This window comes from Octodon degus, unplaced genomic scaffold (assembly GCF_000260255.1).
Source record: "Octodon degus isolate 3935 unplaced genomic scaffold, OctDeg1.0 scaffold00032, whole genome shotgun sequence".
Taxonomy (NCBI): domain Eukaryota; kingdom Metazoa; phylum Chordata; class Mammalia; order Rodentia; family Octodontidae; genus Octodon; species Octodon degus.
The window spans coordinates 1,214,255-1,229,777 of NW_004524608.1; the positions used below are offsets into that span (position 1 = coordinate 1,214,255).

At 51.4% G+C, this 15,523-nt stretch overlaps 1 protein-coding gene across 1 annotated transcript; it reads right to left on the reverse strand.

Moving 5' to 3' along the window:
- Positions 1-1,032: 1,032 nt before the first annotated feature.
- On the reverse strand, positions 1,033-14,929 carry Rhbg (Rh family B glycoprotein). The gene is made up of 10 exons (XM_004629733.2): positions 14,666-14,929; positions 8,242-8,428; positions 7,642-7,792; positions 7,379-7,526; positions 4,469-4,635; positions 3,856-3,993; positions 3,604-3,737; positions 2,902-3,023; positions 1,954-2,027; positions 1,033-1,773 (listed from the first exon to the last, which is right to left on the reverse strand). Exons 1-10 carry the CDS (start codon positions 14,850-14,852, stop codon positions 1,705-1,707), a joined length of 1,377 nt encoding a protein of 458 aa, XP_004629790.1. The 5' UTR covers positions 14,853-14,929; the 3' UTR covers positions 1,033-1,704.
- Positions 14,930-15,523: the final 594 nt, after the last annotated feature.

Sequence of the window (15,523 nt, forward strand, 5' to 3'; positions counted from 1 at the left end):
AGTAGAGGCACAGGGACAGGGTAAGAAATGGTGCCAGGAAAAACTGGATAGCCATGGCTTTCCTACCCAGAAGAGGCTGGACAGGGCTGTCACATCCTGAACCTAACTCAGATCTTACCACTAGAGGAGTGTTGGAGGAGCTCAGAGGCTGGAGCAGTGCTGTAGGCTGTCACTCCCCTAGGGCAGACTCCTTCTGAGTGCTCTCCTCTCCAGCAGGGGCTGACAGTGCCTGGGAGCCCTTTTGCCATTTTAGCAGTCAGCCTTTGCCTCGGCACAGGATCTGGCCCTCATGTCCACTATACCTACCTGTGCAGGGAGGAGGAGTGCACACAAAGGAGGGAGCAAAGGGAGCATAGTCACCCAGGTGCCAGGGGATGGTGCAACAGAACTCAACCCCTCAGCTACTCTCCTTCCCCATCTGCACCCCTCAGTGACTGGCCTCTGGGCCGGCCTAGGTTCCTCCAGTTGCAGTGAGGCACCTGGGTCTAAATTGTCTTGCTTAGCTGCTGTCAAAGCCTGGGGAAAAGAAAGGAGAGGGCCAAGGGACCCAGTCCTGCAGCACTGGGAAAGGGGCACTAGTCTAATGAAGGGGACTCCCTGTGGGATGAGAGATCTGCCTGATGTGGAGTGAGGTTCAGGGTGTTTATGCTAAGCTATGGCTGGAAAGCCCGAAGACCAGAACTAAAGCAGACAGGAAGGGTATTAGGCTACAGAAAGTATTTTCATAGGTAAAGGAGCAAGAACGATAGAACCAGGAAGACGGCAGTTTCTTCTGCTGGGTCTAGGGCGCCCTCTGCTGGTCAAAGGGCTTCAGGCCGGCAGAGGCTCTGGGCCAGCCTTCTTCCTTTTCCCTGCTCTGAAGACCCTTCTGGCTGTCCCTCTGCAGCCTCGGGACAAATAGCACCTAGGTCAGTGGTGGTGAGAAGCTGGCTGTTTGTTATCATAGAAAGCTCTAGGCAATTGAAAGCTCTGACCTAGGCGATGGCTGCTTCCAGCTTCTTATGCCCTTTGTAGGTCTGTGAGGCCTGTCCTTGCTCTGCTCAGAGGCTGCCCCAACTGAAGGCCAGAGTGATGGGAACTAGGAAGACAATCCTGGATTTCTGTGAAGGAATGGGCCCCCTGTCCCTGGAGAGGACCCATCTGGTGGAACATGGCATCTTAAAGGGACGTCAAGGGACCCAGGGAGGGAGGATTTTGTCACCACTTGCACCCTTTTTTGCCCTGAGGTTTAATATTGTGAGTTAGAGTGAAGAACAGCTCCTGTTCCCAGGGCACAAATAAAAGCAATCAGAACCCTTGGTGATCGTGGTGTTTATCACTCCTACACAGCTGGGCCTGCCTCAGGCTCCACTGTACCTGGGAAGTGGAGCCTGTGGATGGGCGGTCCCCTGGCACTTCACTGAAGCCCCTTCTAGCCACATGTGTGGCTGGTTGAGCAAGCACAACCCTGTCCTCCACCCTTTTCCCATAGGGGAAGGTGTCTTTTAGGGACAGGTGGCTTCCTCTGGCTCATAGCTTCTTCCTTGAAACAGAAGAGGGAGCTAAGAAGGGCTTTCCAGTAGGAGAAGCCAAACATCATCGTCTTGCTGCAATACTGGGGATCAAACCCAGCTCCTGCCACATGCTAGGCAAGCGCTCCACAGCTGAGCGGTGGCTCCCCACCACCTTCTAAAAGCAGCTGTCCTGTGCACCGCCAGCAGCACATTAGGCCTGAGTGTCTGGCTCCTCCATGTTCAGGGGTCGCTGGGTTACATCCTCATGCTCACCTGGTACCTGAAAGGCAGGGGAGGGTGGGGAAGGGTCGAGCCGGGCAGTTGCAGGCCACAGCACAGCAGTGTGCACCAGTGGAGAAGAAACAGGCGAGGAAGGAAGGAGGCAGGTTTGGTCCCAGGAGGGTGGCAAGGCAGGGACAGCAAAGAGCCCAGGGCTACAAGGGATCTTGCTATATCTTACCTCCCAGTAAATCTGGTCCTCATAGCATTGGGAGTCTGGGGGTGAGTCCAGGAAGGGCAGCCTCAACAGGAGCCCTAGAGAGGATACATAAGGGGTCACCCTCATCCTGGAGGGAGGCTGCCACCCAGTGCCCCGGGGCACAGAGGGTCCAGGAGGCACGATGTCCTCATGACACCAAGTGAAGCGAACCTCAGCCGTATCTTGAGCACCTACTATGTACCAGGCCCTGTGCCAAGTGCCTGACAAGCACTGCCTTCCTGAGAAGTCACAGCGACCCTGCAAGGTGATTATTATCACTGTGTTACAAAGAAACCAAGGGTCACAGATGCTAAATAAATCACTGATTTGCACAGGAGCCACAACTACGGAGTCTTCTGTGTCCTCCTACACAGGACAAGCTCAAGAAATATTTTTCATATAATTAAGTTACTAAAAAAATGAGTTGAATTTTAGAGGATGAGACTCTCTGGAATCCTGAATAAGGTTTCAGTATTAAGGTTAGACATCAGGAAGGACTGCCTGGCCCAGGGCCCAAAGACAGTCTGACTCTTTGGGAGGTGTTGAGGCTGGTTTACTGCTGAGGCCTGATTGTGCAGTAACCCCTCCAGGTCTCAGCCTGAGACTGGGCTGCCCTCTAGTGGGCTGAGGGAGCAGCACAGGGAAGCCAGCCCGGAGGAGATGGACCCACGCAGCGCAAAAAGGTGCCCCAGCTTGCCTGGGTCTGAAGAGAACAAGCATCCATGGGCATCTCTCCTCCCCAAGGAGGTTGTCCTAGCTCCTCAACCTGCCCTTTCTCTGCCACATGCTAATATCTGGCACAATAAATCCGTGAGTAAGCAAAGGAGTCAGGGGCACAAGATCCCAGGGTCCCTCCTCCAAAGAACCCCCTCTCTGTGTTCTCTCCTGAGAGCTCTAGCAGCTTCCCAACTCCCACCCAAGGTCACTCACCAACAAGACTCCCGCCCACAAAAGCAAACACCAGTGTGACAAACAGCCCAAAGAGCTGGTGCATGGTCTGTGACGTGGCGCTGCGCTGACCATTGGCTATGAGTGGAAACACGTCCTCCAGGCTGTAGGGAGAGTGGATTGTGAGACTAGGAGTGGAGGTGGGAAGGCAAGGATGGGCAGGGGCTTGGGCTGGTCATTGTAAGGCACTCACACCAGTGGACATCCAACAGCCAGAATGGTCTCCAGGGGGCTTATGCCCAGCCCTTGGGCTCTGCCAGCCCACAGGGGGGACATCCTCCCCTCCTGGGTCAGTAGACACTTTTCCACTACTGGGCTACAGCCCTAGCCCCACCATACACTTCTGAAGTGTCAATTTGAGGGTCCCTTTTGCCCTCCTATAAGATTTGAATTCCCAAAATAGATCCCAAGGATCTACCCTTTTTTGTAACACTCAACAGTCCTGAAATCATTTGTTCAATGATCTCTTATTATGCTTGAGCAGGAGGGAAGTTCCTGACTTCATCTTGTTCTCTTCAGCCTCCCTGGCTCACACGAAAGGATGGACAGATGGATGGATGGGGTGGATGGATAAATGGATGGACACACAGACAGGTTGCTGGGTGAAAATAGACAACACGAAGGAGCATGACAGAAGTCATTCCAGAAAATACTGACTGCCGTGTGGGCTAAGGGAAAACTCACCCATCTCCGTAAGCTTCGTGGGTGGTCAGTGCAGTCATAAGGACCCCCAGGAGGGCCCCTAGGATCCCTGGCATCCCATGGAGGTTGTGGACACCACAAGTGTCTTGGACCTTGAATTTGGACTCCAGGCAGGGCTGGAGGATAAGATGGAGAATCAGGTTCAGGTGCCCTTTCCAACCCCACCATGGGCCTGTGGGGAGGTGGGAGGAAAGCAATTCCATGTTCTGCTCAGGGCCAAAGAGGCAACTGTACCGTGAAGAACTTGTACCCCAGTGTGGAGACTGTCCCAGCCAAGAAGCCAGCTGCCAGAGCCCCAAAGGGTGTGAGCATCATTTCACCTGCTGTCCCCACAACAACTCCTCCAGCCAGTGCTGCATTCTGGATATGGACCTAAGGGCACAGGGCAGGATCGGGCGTGGGAGCCTCTTTCCAACACTCATACCCACACCCAACCTAAGGGTGTCACCATAGTGACACCTACTGCCTCCAGAAGCCCTTCTGCCATCTAACCTCTAACTTTCCTACTTTCATACTGTCTCCTTCTCCTCTACTCCACCACCACCAGGGCCGATGGAAGCCCCTGGAGACTTCTTTTTTTTTTTTTTTTAATTTTATTTATTTATGTGTGTGTGTGTGTGTATGAGTGTGTGTGTGGCCAGCTCAGCCCACCAGGGGGCGGGGCTGGCTGGCATGTGGTGCTGGGGGATTGAACCACGGTCCCTGAGCTTTGCTAAGCTTGTTCTAAGTAGGTGCTTTAGACCACTGAGCCATCTCACCAGCCCCAGCCCCTGGAGACTTCTGTGCAGAGACTCAGACCTCTGCTGTACCAGGCTGTCCCTCTGCCTCCCAAGGCTCCTCCACATACCATGTGGAGCCGCCCATCCCCACTGACAAGTGCTGACAGGGCGAAGGTGCTGAGCGTGCTGGCGGTCAAAGAGTAGTAGGTATTGAGGGCTGTCCGGTGCTGCGTGTCCCCTAGCGATGTGAGTGCAGAATTGAAGCTAGGCCAGAAGATCCACAGGAAGATGGTCCCTGAATGGAGGGCAGGCAGTCAGTGAGGGGTTCGAGATATGTAATGCAAACCACCCATCCACTCTCCCCAGGCTTGGCTTCCCAAATGGGATTGACAACGAGGTGGTCCTCAGGAAGTGAGGACTGAAGGAGGCAATACCTGCAGGTCCACAGTCCATATCCTCAAAGGGGCTAACTGCACCTTCCTTTTCTGGAAGCCACTGAATGGCATTAGCACAAAGGGAGTACTTGGAGAACCACAGTGTTAGGTTTTTGGAAAGTATCAGAAAAGGAAAGGGTTGGGCCAGCCAGATAGCTCAGTGGATTGAAGCACCTGCTTAAGCAGATTCAGGGTCGGAGGTCTGATCCCCAGCCTACTGTGCTGGCCCTGCCCCAGGGCACACTGAGACAGCAGTTGAGACTGGGCATTGGTCATGGTGGCACGCGCCTGTAATCCCAGCGCGTGGGAAGCTGAAAACAGGAGGTTCACTACAAGTCTAATCTGTGTAGTGAGATCCTGTAGACCCTGTAGACCATGCACTAAATTAAAAAAGAAAAGAAAAGGGCAGAGGGTAGCCAGGTATGGTGGTGCATGCTTGTAATCCCAGCACTCAGGAGGCTGAGGCAGGAGGTTGTTACCCCAGGTTTAAGACCAGCTTGGGCTACATAGTGAGTATATAGTGAGTTCAAGGCCAGCCTGAACTACATAATGAGATCTTGCCTTTAAAAAAAAAAAAAAAATGGGGGCTGGAGAGATGGCTCAGTGGTCTAAAGCACCTACTTGAAACAAGCTTGGCAAAGCACAGGGACCGCGGTTCAATCCCCAGCACCACATGCCAGCCAGCCCCGCCCCCTGGTGGGCTGAGCTGGCCACACAGCCAAATAAATAAATAAAACTTTAAAAAAATAAAAAAAAAAGCAGGAGGGTTGTTGAGACCAGCCTGGGCTACAAAGCCAGCCTGAACTATGCAGCAAGATCCTGTCTCAAACAGTCACAAAAATAAAAATAACAGAGAGAGAGAGAGAGAGAGAGAGAGAGAGAGAGAGAGAAGGCAAAGGCCAGACACCCTAGGTACTATGATAGGTACTTGGTATATACCTGAAAACAATTTGTTTATAACCCCAATCTCCTCTTTTTTTAAAAAAAATTTTATTTATGTGTGTGTGTGTGTGTGTGTGTGGCCAGCTCAGCCCACCAGGGGGCAGGGCGGGCTGACATGTGGTGCTGGGGGATTGAACTGAGGTGGTCGCTGTACTTTGCTAAGCTTGTTCTAAGTAGGTGCTTTAGACCACTGAGCCATCTCACCAGCCCCCAGTCTCCTCTTAACAAGGCCTGTCTGCTGTGTGCTGTGTGCTGTGTAGCCTGGGCCAGCTCTATAAGCCACCTGTCTGTGAGGGTCACAGGACAGTTATAGAGGGCCATAGAGGGCCAGAAAGGCAGGGACAAGGAACAAGGAGAAGGGTGGGGGCCTGTAGAGTGAGGTAGAATGCAGGAGGCATAGGGACTGCCCCTTAGTCCTGAGTGGCCCACTGGGTGAGACCTGCAAGCCCACAGTCTGGGCAAGACATGCCACACTCACATATTCAGTCTCTAGGGGGAGAGTTGGGGAAGAAAGCGGCCAGGGATGAGTTCTTTTTACGTTTTGGGGTGTGTGTGTGTGTGTGTGTGTGTGTGTGTGTAACCAGGGATTGAACTCAGGCCCTTGTGCTTGCCAGGCAAGCACTTATTCTACTGAGCCATCCCCTTGGCCCCAAGGGCTGAGTTCTTGCTGGGTGACTTACACCCAGGAGCCAGGAGCCAGGAGGCTGAGGAGACCTCAGAAGCTTCCCAGGGATGCGTGGAAAGCTTGGGGAGGTCTCCTGCCTTCAAGCCAAGCTTATCTGGTTCTCATGGGACAAGGAAGCCTCCGAATGTCTTTCACAACACACCCAGAGGTGGGGGAGGAATGCAAAAGTAGTCTTTTTAATGCAAGAAGAGGCACTGCAGTCTCACCCAAGACATTCTATGAAAAATCAAAAGAAAGAAAGAAAGAAAGAAAGAAAGAAAGAAAGAAAGAAAGAAAGAAAGAAAGAAAGAAAGAGAAGGGGCCGGGGAGATAGCTCAGTGGAATAAGTGCTTCCTTGGCAAGCGCAAGGGCCTGAGTTCAATCCCCAGTTCCACCAGAAAGAAAGAAAGAAAGAAAGGAAGGGAGGGAGGGAGGGAGGGAGGGAGGGAGGGAGCGAGGGAGGGAAAAGAAAAGAAAAAAGAAAGAAAGAAATCACATGGCTCCCCCTCTGAGCAGAGGGAGTTGCTTAGGAGCAGCTGGGGGTCAACATCAAACCCTGCTGCTCTCTGGGTGACCAAACCCCTCCCTCCCTGCTTAAGAGTACAGTGAGTCCCTGGTGGGGGGATGCAGCCCTGTGGCAGGCTGGAGTTGAAGGTTTAAACCAGACCCAGTCTGGCTGGAGTGTGCAGGAAGGGTGAGCGAGCGGGAGGAGAGAGGGAGGGCAGTGCCCAGGATGAGGCTCCAATCCAAGGGTCCTAGGGCCTCTGGAAAAGCTTAAGCAGGAGTGAGGTGGGGTCAGAAAAAACACTGGGAATGGATCTGAGCCATGAGTGCACCCCAGAGCTGAATTCCAGTGCTGAGCCTGGTGAGTGCAGACCTCAGGATCCTGGGAGCAGAATCCAAATGGGATGGTAGGCAGGCAACACCCTCAGGCCCCCTGTCCTGTTTGGAGGCATCTAGAGCCAGTGCCCATGTCACTCCCCCTCCTCAGGCCTCACCAATCATAGCAAGAAGGTCTGAATGGTAGATGGAGCTCTGGCGGTGCTTGCTCTTCTCCAGCCGGGGCCTGTAGAAGACCCGGGAGAGGACCAGCCCGAAGTAGGCACCGAACGTGTGGATGGTCATGGAGCCGCCAGCATCTCTCACCTGAGGAGGTGCAGCCGAGGAGGAGGCAGCCCCGTCTCTGCCCACAGCTCACCCACCTCAGAGCCTCAGCCACACCACCCTACACGCCCACACCCACCCCTGTGCGGACTCTTACCCCCAGGAGATTGAGAAGCACAAACTCGTTGATGCCAAACAGCACCACCTCAAACAGGGCCATGAGCAACAGCTGCACAGGCCCGGTCTTGCCCAGGACAGCGCCAAAGGAGATGAGCACGGCCCCAGCGCAGAAGTCAGAGTTGATCATGCTGAGATTAGTGTGAAGAGGAGGAGAGGGGCAGGAGTGGCTGTGGGCCTCTGCTAGGCATGAAATGGGCACACCAAAAAGGGCTAGGGGCAGGAGCCAACTCTTCCCTCCTGAGGTCATATGGGCTACGCCAAGCCTTCTTGGCTGACCAAGCTCATACTAGATGGAAGGACCAGGACCTGCATGGAGAGGTGCTGTACACCCAGCACTTCCCACCACACTTTCTTAGCACTCAAGAGCTCTAGGTGACAGGGGCCCTAAAGAAGTGAGGCAGTAGGATTGAGTGTGGAGGTCAAGAATGGGATAAGTCAGGTTATTACACTGGGTAGGGCACCAATGAACTCAGTGGATGGGTCAACAGTGGGTCAGGAAGCAGATTCGAAGGACAGGGCTTAGCGAGGACCCTCCTCTGGCCAACTCCAGGGGAGGGTCAGGGACTCGGGGACCTACCTCTCCATGCCAACATGGATGTGGCCACCGTAGAATGAGTGGAGGAAACCCTGGACCAGTGTGGACCACTGCAGGGCAAAGGCAGCCAGGAGGAAGGTGAAGCCCACGCTGCTGAAGCCATAGCGCTGCAGGAAGACCATGAGGAAGCCAAAGCCCACGAAGACCATGGTGTGCACGTCCTGGAAACCTGTAGGGTGCAGGGATGCGTGGGTGCATGGAGGTATGGGCTGCTCTGGCTACACCTGACCCATAAACCAAGCGGCCACCCTGCTGGCACCCTGGTTCTCACCAGCCAGGGCTGCCCTGAGGTGGGGCCAGGCCTATAAAACTCCCCAGGCGTGGCAGGCCTTTCTAGCTCCAAGGCACCTGCATGGAGCTGCTCAGCTTGGGGTAGTGGAACCCAAACTACCTCTGCTGTTCCTGTATCGGGCAAGGGATTAGAACCTTCTGCTGTAGTTCTCTCTCTCTCTCTCTCTCTCTCTCTCTCTCTCTCTCTCTCTCTCTCTCTGCCCTACTCATTCATCCTAGCCCTCAGTCTCTCCAGCTGACCAGTCCAAAGTCCAACCTATACCTTCCCCTGCTGCAGTCCAACCTGTGCCCTACTGCCCATGCTCAAGACCTTCTTCCCGTTTAGCTTTCTTTTCAATTTTCCTTCCCGCTAAGAAGTCTTGCTGAATGTCTAACTTCCATCCCTCATCCATCAGTGTCTGCACTCCTCCAGTTGGACAGTTAAAAGAAATAATTTAGGAAACAGCTTTAAAGTGTTAATGGAGATTATTTTGGGGGAATGGAATTGAAGGGAGGGGTAGGGCTGCTGTATGCCCAACTTCAATACAGATGCACTGGACCTTTCTCTTTTTTCTGTCTGTCTGTCCTTTTTTTCTTTTCTTTTTTTACGTATTTAGTACAGAGTCTACAGGGTCTCACTACACAGATTGGACTCATAGCGATCCTCCTTTTTTCAGCCTCCCAAGCACTGGATTACATGCGCGCACTACCACACCCAGTCTCAATCTCCATCTCAGTGTACCCCGGGGGTGGGGCCAGCACAGCAAGCCAGGATCGAACTCCAGTGCCTGCATTTGCATAAGCAGGTGCTTTAATCCACTGAGCTATTTGGCTAGCCCTTCCGTTTTGTTTTGTTTTGTTTTTAAATTTTACTTATTTATTTATGTGTGTGTGTGACCAGCTCAGCCCACCAGGGGGCAGGGCTGGCTGGCATGTGGTGCTGGGGGATTGAACTGCGGTCCCTGTGCTTTGCTAAGCTTGTTCTAAATAGGTGCATTAGACCACTAAGCCATCTCACCAGCCCCCTTCTGTTTTATTTTTTGGATTGAGGATTAAACTCAAGGCCTCTGCACTGAGCTACTTCTCCTGCCCATTTAATCTTTAGACACGGCCTCTAAATCATTAATTTGCCTAACCTGAGCTTGAATTGGGGATCTTCCTGTTTCATCCTCTAAAATGCTGGGAATACAGATGTGTCCTATCACACCTGACTTAGTTTTTACTTTCTATAGTTTGAGTATTTTAACTTGGCTGAATCGCTTTGACTTAGAGTGTGCCATCAGGGTTTCTGCACAAGAAGATCTTTTTGTTTGCTTTCTAATCTGTACCATCCCTCATTAAAAAGTAAAACAAAGGCAGGGGACACGCCTGTAATCCCAGCACGCAGGAGGCAGGCTGAGGCAGAAGGACTGCTGCAAGTTCAAGGCCAGCCTGGGCTACTCAGTGACTTAGCAACACCTTGTTCTAAAATATAAGGCTATTTTGGGGGGAGTACTGGGAACTGAACTCAGGACCTTGCACTTGCCATGCTCGTGCTGCTAAGCTACATCCGCAGCCCCCTTGTTTCAAAGTATAATGAGGGATGAGGATGTAACCCATTGTAAACCCCCTGGGTTCCATTCCCAGCACAGCCAGAAAAGAAAAAAGGAAAGAAAGAAGAAAGAACGAGGGCTGGGCATGTGGCTCAGTGGTAGAGCTCTTGCGTTGCATGTACAAGGTCCTAGTTTCAGTCCCCACCACCACCACAAAAAAAAAAAAAAAAAGAGAGAGAGAGAGAAAAGCAGACATACAGGTCAGGGATGTAGCTCAGCATCATAAGCGCCTGCTTGGCAAACACAACATCCTGAGTTTGAGCCCTGATACCAAAAAAGAAAAAAAAGAAAAGCAGACACACTAAGAATATTGTATTCAATTTTTAAAAATATAATATGGAGGAGATAGCTCAGTAGAATAAGCACTTGCCAGGCAAGCACAGGGTCCTAAGTTTAATCCCTGGTACTGAAAAAAAAAAAAAAGTCTATAAAGGGGCCAGGGAGATGGCTCAGTAGAATAAGCACTTCCCTGGCAAGCACAAGGGCCTGAGTTCAGGGAAGCACTTATTCCACTGAGGTATCTCCCCAGCCCAAGGGCCTGAGTTCAATCCCTGGTTCCACAAAAAAAGAAAAAAAATATATGTATATATAGTATGAAATACTTGGAGACTATGTACATAAGATATATATAAAACAATAGTAAATTTCTTCTTTAGATTTGGGTCCCTTCCAGCAAACACCTCATTTTGTCCATGCAAATATTCCAAAATCCAAACACTTCTAGTCCCAAACATTCCAGATAAGGAATATTCAAGCTATACACAACTTTTGTTGTAAATTACCTCAAATTTCCTTGATAAGGAAAAAAAAATCATGGTCACTTTTTGTTTAATCTGAAGAGGCATCAACAAACCAGAACATTATTAATGAACTTTGGGATTTAATTAATACCTTTAAGAGAAGCTGTCTCCTACACTTTCTCTGGGTGCTGTGTGTAAGAGCAGAAAGTTAGCTCCCAGGTGCAGGGTTGACTGTCTGCCAGAGCATGCGGTCTGCAGCCTGGCTACCAGCCCCAGTGCCAAGGGCAGTGAGGTTAGGAGGCCTCCTGGCCTCACCGAAGGAGCCCTATTCTCCTGCAGCTCTGTAGTCCCACCTGCGCCAGAAGCACCCTCATTTCACAGTCCAACAGAAGAGGGAGGCAACACATAGAGCTGAGCCTGAAGCCTAAATTCTCTTGGGCCTCACTGCCTGATTCTTACCTCCTTGTAAGACAGTAAAGCGGATGCCACATCTGTCCTCATGGCCAAGGACAGCAAGATAACAAAGGACATTGAGCCCATAACATGTCAAACATACTGCCCAGAACTTGTCTTAAATGGCAATAATGATTACATCTCCTTATCCAGTTTGTTTGGAATCAAAACTCAGTCTCTTGACCTTTCAACTGAAGTCTAAACATCAACAACCTCCCTCCCCAGGGCATCCTACACACAGAGATTCTCCCTGAGCCCTGCCTGCTGAGGGGCTGTTCCAGCTGGGGATGGTGATAGTTAAAGTGACCTGTAAACACTCCCATTGGTGGCCACTCTGGGGTGGGATGGAGCCTGTCCCCCAAACCTACACAAGACTTTGGTTGGAGAAACTATTGCCCTCCCTCTTTCCCATACTGTTCCTTCCTGTATTGAATGACAGCTCAAGATTATGGAACAAGGCAGCAGTTAAAGGCAGACCATTGGTATCTGACAAACTGGATTGAAACTCTAGCTCCTCCCATCCTATTCTGACCTTTTGACTTTCTCCAGACCACGTACTTGGCTTCTCTAAGTCACAGTTACCTCATCTGTAAAGTCTAGGTATAAAATATGAGAAGCAGGAAGCCAGGTATGGTGGTACATACCTGTAATCCCAACACCTAGGAGGCTGAGGCAGGAGGACTTCTGTGAGTTCAAGGCCAGCCTGGACTACATAGTGAGACCCTGTCAAAAAAAAAAAAAAAAAAGGCAAGCAGAAAGAAAAGGAAGGAGGAGCAGGGAAGGCTGTCCTCCAACTGCACTCCCACTAGCTTCAGGACAATTGACTATATTGTCCCAGAAGAGCTCACAAGCCACTATGGTCTTGGTCACATCCTCATATTTTACCCCTCCCAAGAAGATCCTGAATCCATCGATCTAAATCCCTCTCTGTTCAAGTAAGGTCTTTAAAAGGACTGAGACTGCGAGAGCGAGATGTCTCTTAAAAAGACTGCCCTGGGCCAGCGATGGAGCTCAATGGTACAGCACCTGCTGGCAAGCATGAGGTTGTGAGTTTGATTCCCAGTACCAAAAAAATAAAAAAAGACTTCCCAATAGTGCACACCTGTGGTGCCAGCACTCAGGAGGCTGATGCAGGAGGACTGCCGTGAGTTCAAGGTCACCCTGGACTATGTAGTAAATTCAAAGACAGCCAAACTAAATAGTGAGACCATGTCTCACCCCCCCCCAAAAAAAAAGACTACCCAAACTAAAAATAATAAGTTTTAAAAATTAGCTGGGGGGCTGGTGAGATGGCTCAGTGGTCTAAAGCACCTACTTGGAACAAGCTAAGCAAAGCACAGGGACCGCAGTTCATATCCCCCAGCACCACATGCCAGCCAGCCCCGCCCCCTGGTGGGCTGAGCTGGCTACACACACACAAAATAAATAAATATTTTTTTAAAAAAAATTAGCTGGGGAAAAAAAAAAGCTGGGCATGGTGAGGCATACATGTAATCTCAGAACTCTGGGAGGTTAAGGCAGGAAGATCTCAAGTTTTAAAGCCCAACCTGAACAATTTAGCAATTTAGCAAGAACTTGTCTCAAAATTAAAAAAAAAAAATTCTGGGACACAGATCAGTCCCAGTACCAAATAAATAATAAATAAATATTCTTTTTTCTTTCTTTCTTTCTTTCTTTTTTTTTTTTTTTTGGTGGAACCAGGGATTGAACTCAGCCCCTTGTGTTTGCCAGGCAAGTGCTCATTCTACTGAGCCATCTCCCCGGCCCCTTTTTTCTTTCTTAGAACCTGTTCTCATATTTGTATTCACGGCTATTGTCATCATGGCTTCTTTACCTTCTTTTTTTTTTTCCATCACTTGCTTCAAGGAATTAAAAAAAAAGGTGTTTGTAAAAGCCCTAGTGTAGAAATCAAGAGACTACTTCTAGCCTGGCTCCTTTGAAAAGTTGCCATGTGACCTTGGGCAGGTCACAGGACCTTACTGGCTCTCCCCACACATTTGAGAGGGCGTAGACCACATAGATGGCTTGAGAAAGCCTATACTGCACAGACCAGACAGACCTCGTAGTGGACCTGTCCTTGGCACTGGCCAGACCAGAGCTCGCCAAGAGCTGCAGGTTCCCTTTCATCTCCCTAATCAAAGGGCCGTGGCTACCCTTCCTGTGACCCTGACTCTGTCCCTGGACATAGGGACAGGTAAGAAGCTGACTCATCAAAGCCCCTGGCTCTAGGGACCTTACAAGTTTCTCCTGCCCCAACAACCCCCACATCAGGATCAAAGTCCTCAGGATGGCAATCTAGAGCACAGAAAGAGGTAGGAGCTGGGATGCAATTCAGGGGAAGAGCTCCATGTCTTGCATGCACGAGGCCTGGGGTTCAATCCTCAGTACCAGGGGAAGAGATGTCCCATTGCAAAGGAAAGGAAGGGAAGAGAGGGAAGGAAGGAAGGAAGGAAGGAAGGAAGGAAGGAAGGAAGGAAGGAAGGAAGGCAGGCAAGCAGGCAAGCAGGCAGGGAGGCAGGCAGAAATCCCCATGCTGTCTTCTTGTTGTGCTCCAGGGATGGAAAGCTAAGTCTGAAAGAAACTCAGCACTACAAAAACAAAACAACAACAAAAAAAGAACCTCCCCCCCGCAACCTTCACGGAGGGTCTCCATATCCACCGGAGGGGCAACCTCCCTCTCCTGAGTCTTGTGTCAGTCAGCAAGTGATTCCAGTTCTGCCTCTCATATAGTGGGGGTTATAAGTCCTCTGAGACCCAACTTCCTCCTCTGTGAAACAGGCCAATAACCCTGCCAAGCCTCCTTCTCATTTCTGGAGGCTGCTGCTATGTGTTTAGCTGGTCCTCCCTGACTCTGGAAGAGGGTCAGCTTTGGGGTACTAGGTAAGAATTTGCCCCTAGCTGGGAAAGCTTAGTACCTAATCCCTGCCATTAGGGCCCTCAGGTGGCACCATCTTCCTATCCCTCCTGAGAGCAAGATTTTCTTTCCTGTATTCAGGGTGGAGCCCTAAAAAGACAAAGGCTCTCAACACCCTCGAAAAGCACAAAAAGGTCGAATGGGAGGAAGACAGGGAGGGATCAAAGCTAGGGCTTTAGATTTAGTTCAAATTCCAGTGCCCCTACTTCTGACTCTGTGACCCTGAACCAGTCACTTAACGTTTCTGCGCCTCATCTTTGTCTGTCTCATGGGCTAAATACGATGCTAGCTCCATCCTCAGCCCTGCACCCGGAACGCGATGACCCTAATAAAAGGGGCCCTTCATTTCCTCAGAGGGGAGATCTGATCCCCCAAGCCCCCGCCTGGGACACCTAGGAGCGTGGGGTCTGTCTGCCGCGCGCTCTCTCCACACTCACTTGGGTAGCGAAAATAAAATTCATGGTCCGCGTTACTGTGGTTGCCCCAGTGCCAGAGGGCAGCATCGGTTTCGTGGTCGTAGCGAACGAAGATGGCAAAGAGGATGGCGTTGGCGCCCTGGAAGAAGAGGCACAGCAGGGGCAGTTGCAGTCGCCGGTGTGCGGCGCGGTGGGGAGTCCCGTCCATGGTACCGAGTGGTATAGTCGCGGGCACTGCTGGGGTTCGAGACGCTCTGCTCAGTGCACCGATACTCCCCAGGCTAGCCCGACAAGTTTCCCTTGCGAAGCCCCGCCCTCCTGCTGGCCACGCCCACACGGAGACCGCGCTCTGCCCAAACCTCTTTACATAGAGATCCCGCCGGCGCGGAGACCCCGCCTACCCGAGGCTGCGCCCACGGGAACTCGCGCTCCACTGAGGCCACGCCCATACCAAGGCCCCACCTCCCTCTGCTCTAGGCTGGGTCCAAAGGCTAAAGAACAGAGGCTTGGGCTATGGCTTGGCTTGTGTTGGACAGGATTTTGGCGGGGACTGCATGCGCACCCCAGGTCCTGTCTCCCTTGACCCGGCATAGCTGGCTTTGTTGGGTGGTGACTGACTCTTGGAAGTGACCCTGGAATGGCGCCTTGTGTTCTTGCCCAAGGCCGCAACTGTTCAGGACCTGTAGGTGAGAGGAGGGAAGGAACATGGTGTTAACTTAAGAGTGTCACCCAAAGAACACTGGGGTGTGTGACCCAAAGAAACACAAACTGTGGGAGCCAAGCAGAAATGCCCAAGAGGAGGGGATGCAGAGCCCATGGGGTTAGGCGGGAAGAATGGAGATGCAGAATTGCTTCCTGGGTAAACATGTCTGCAGGATA

Bases quoted from the DNA above. Each gene is read 5' to 3' on its own strand.
- Rhbg (XM_004629733.2), bottom strand. From the start codon at position 14,852: ATGGACGGGACTCCCCACCGCGCCGCACACCGGCGACTGCAACTGCCC. The intron at 4,636-7,378 runs GTGAGGCCTGAG...CCCTCCATTCAG, and splicing joins AGACCTTCTTGCTATGATTG to GGACCATCTTCCTGTGGATC. The intron at 3,994-4,468 runs GTATGTGGAGGA...CTGTGCCCTTAG, and splicing joins GGGATGGGCGGCTCCACATG to GTCCATATCCAGAATGCAGC.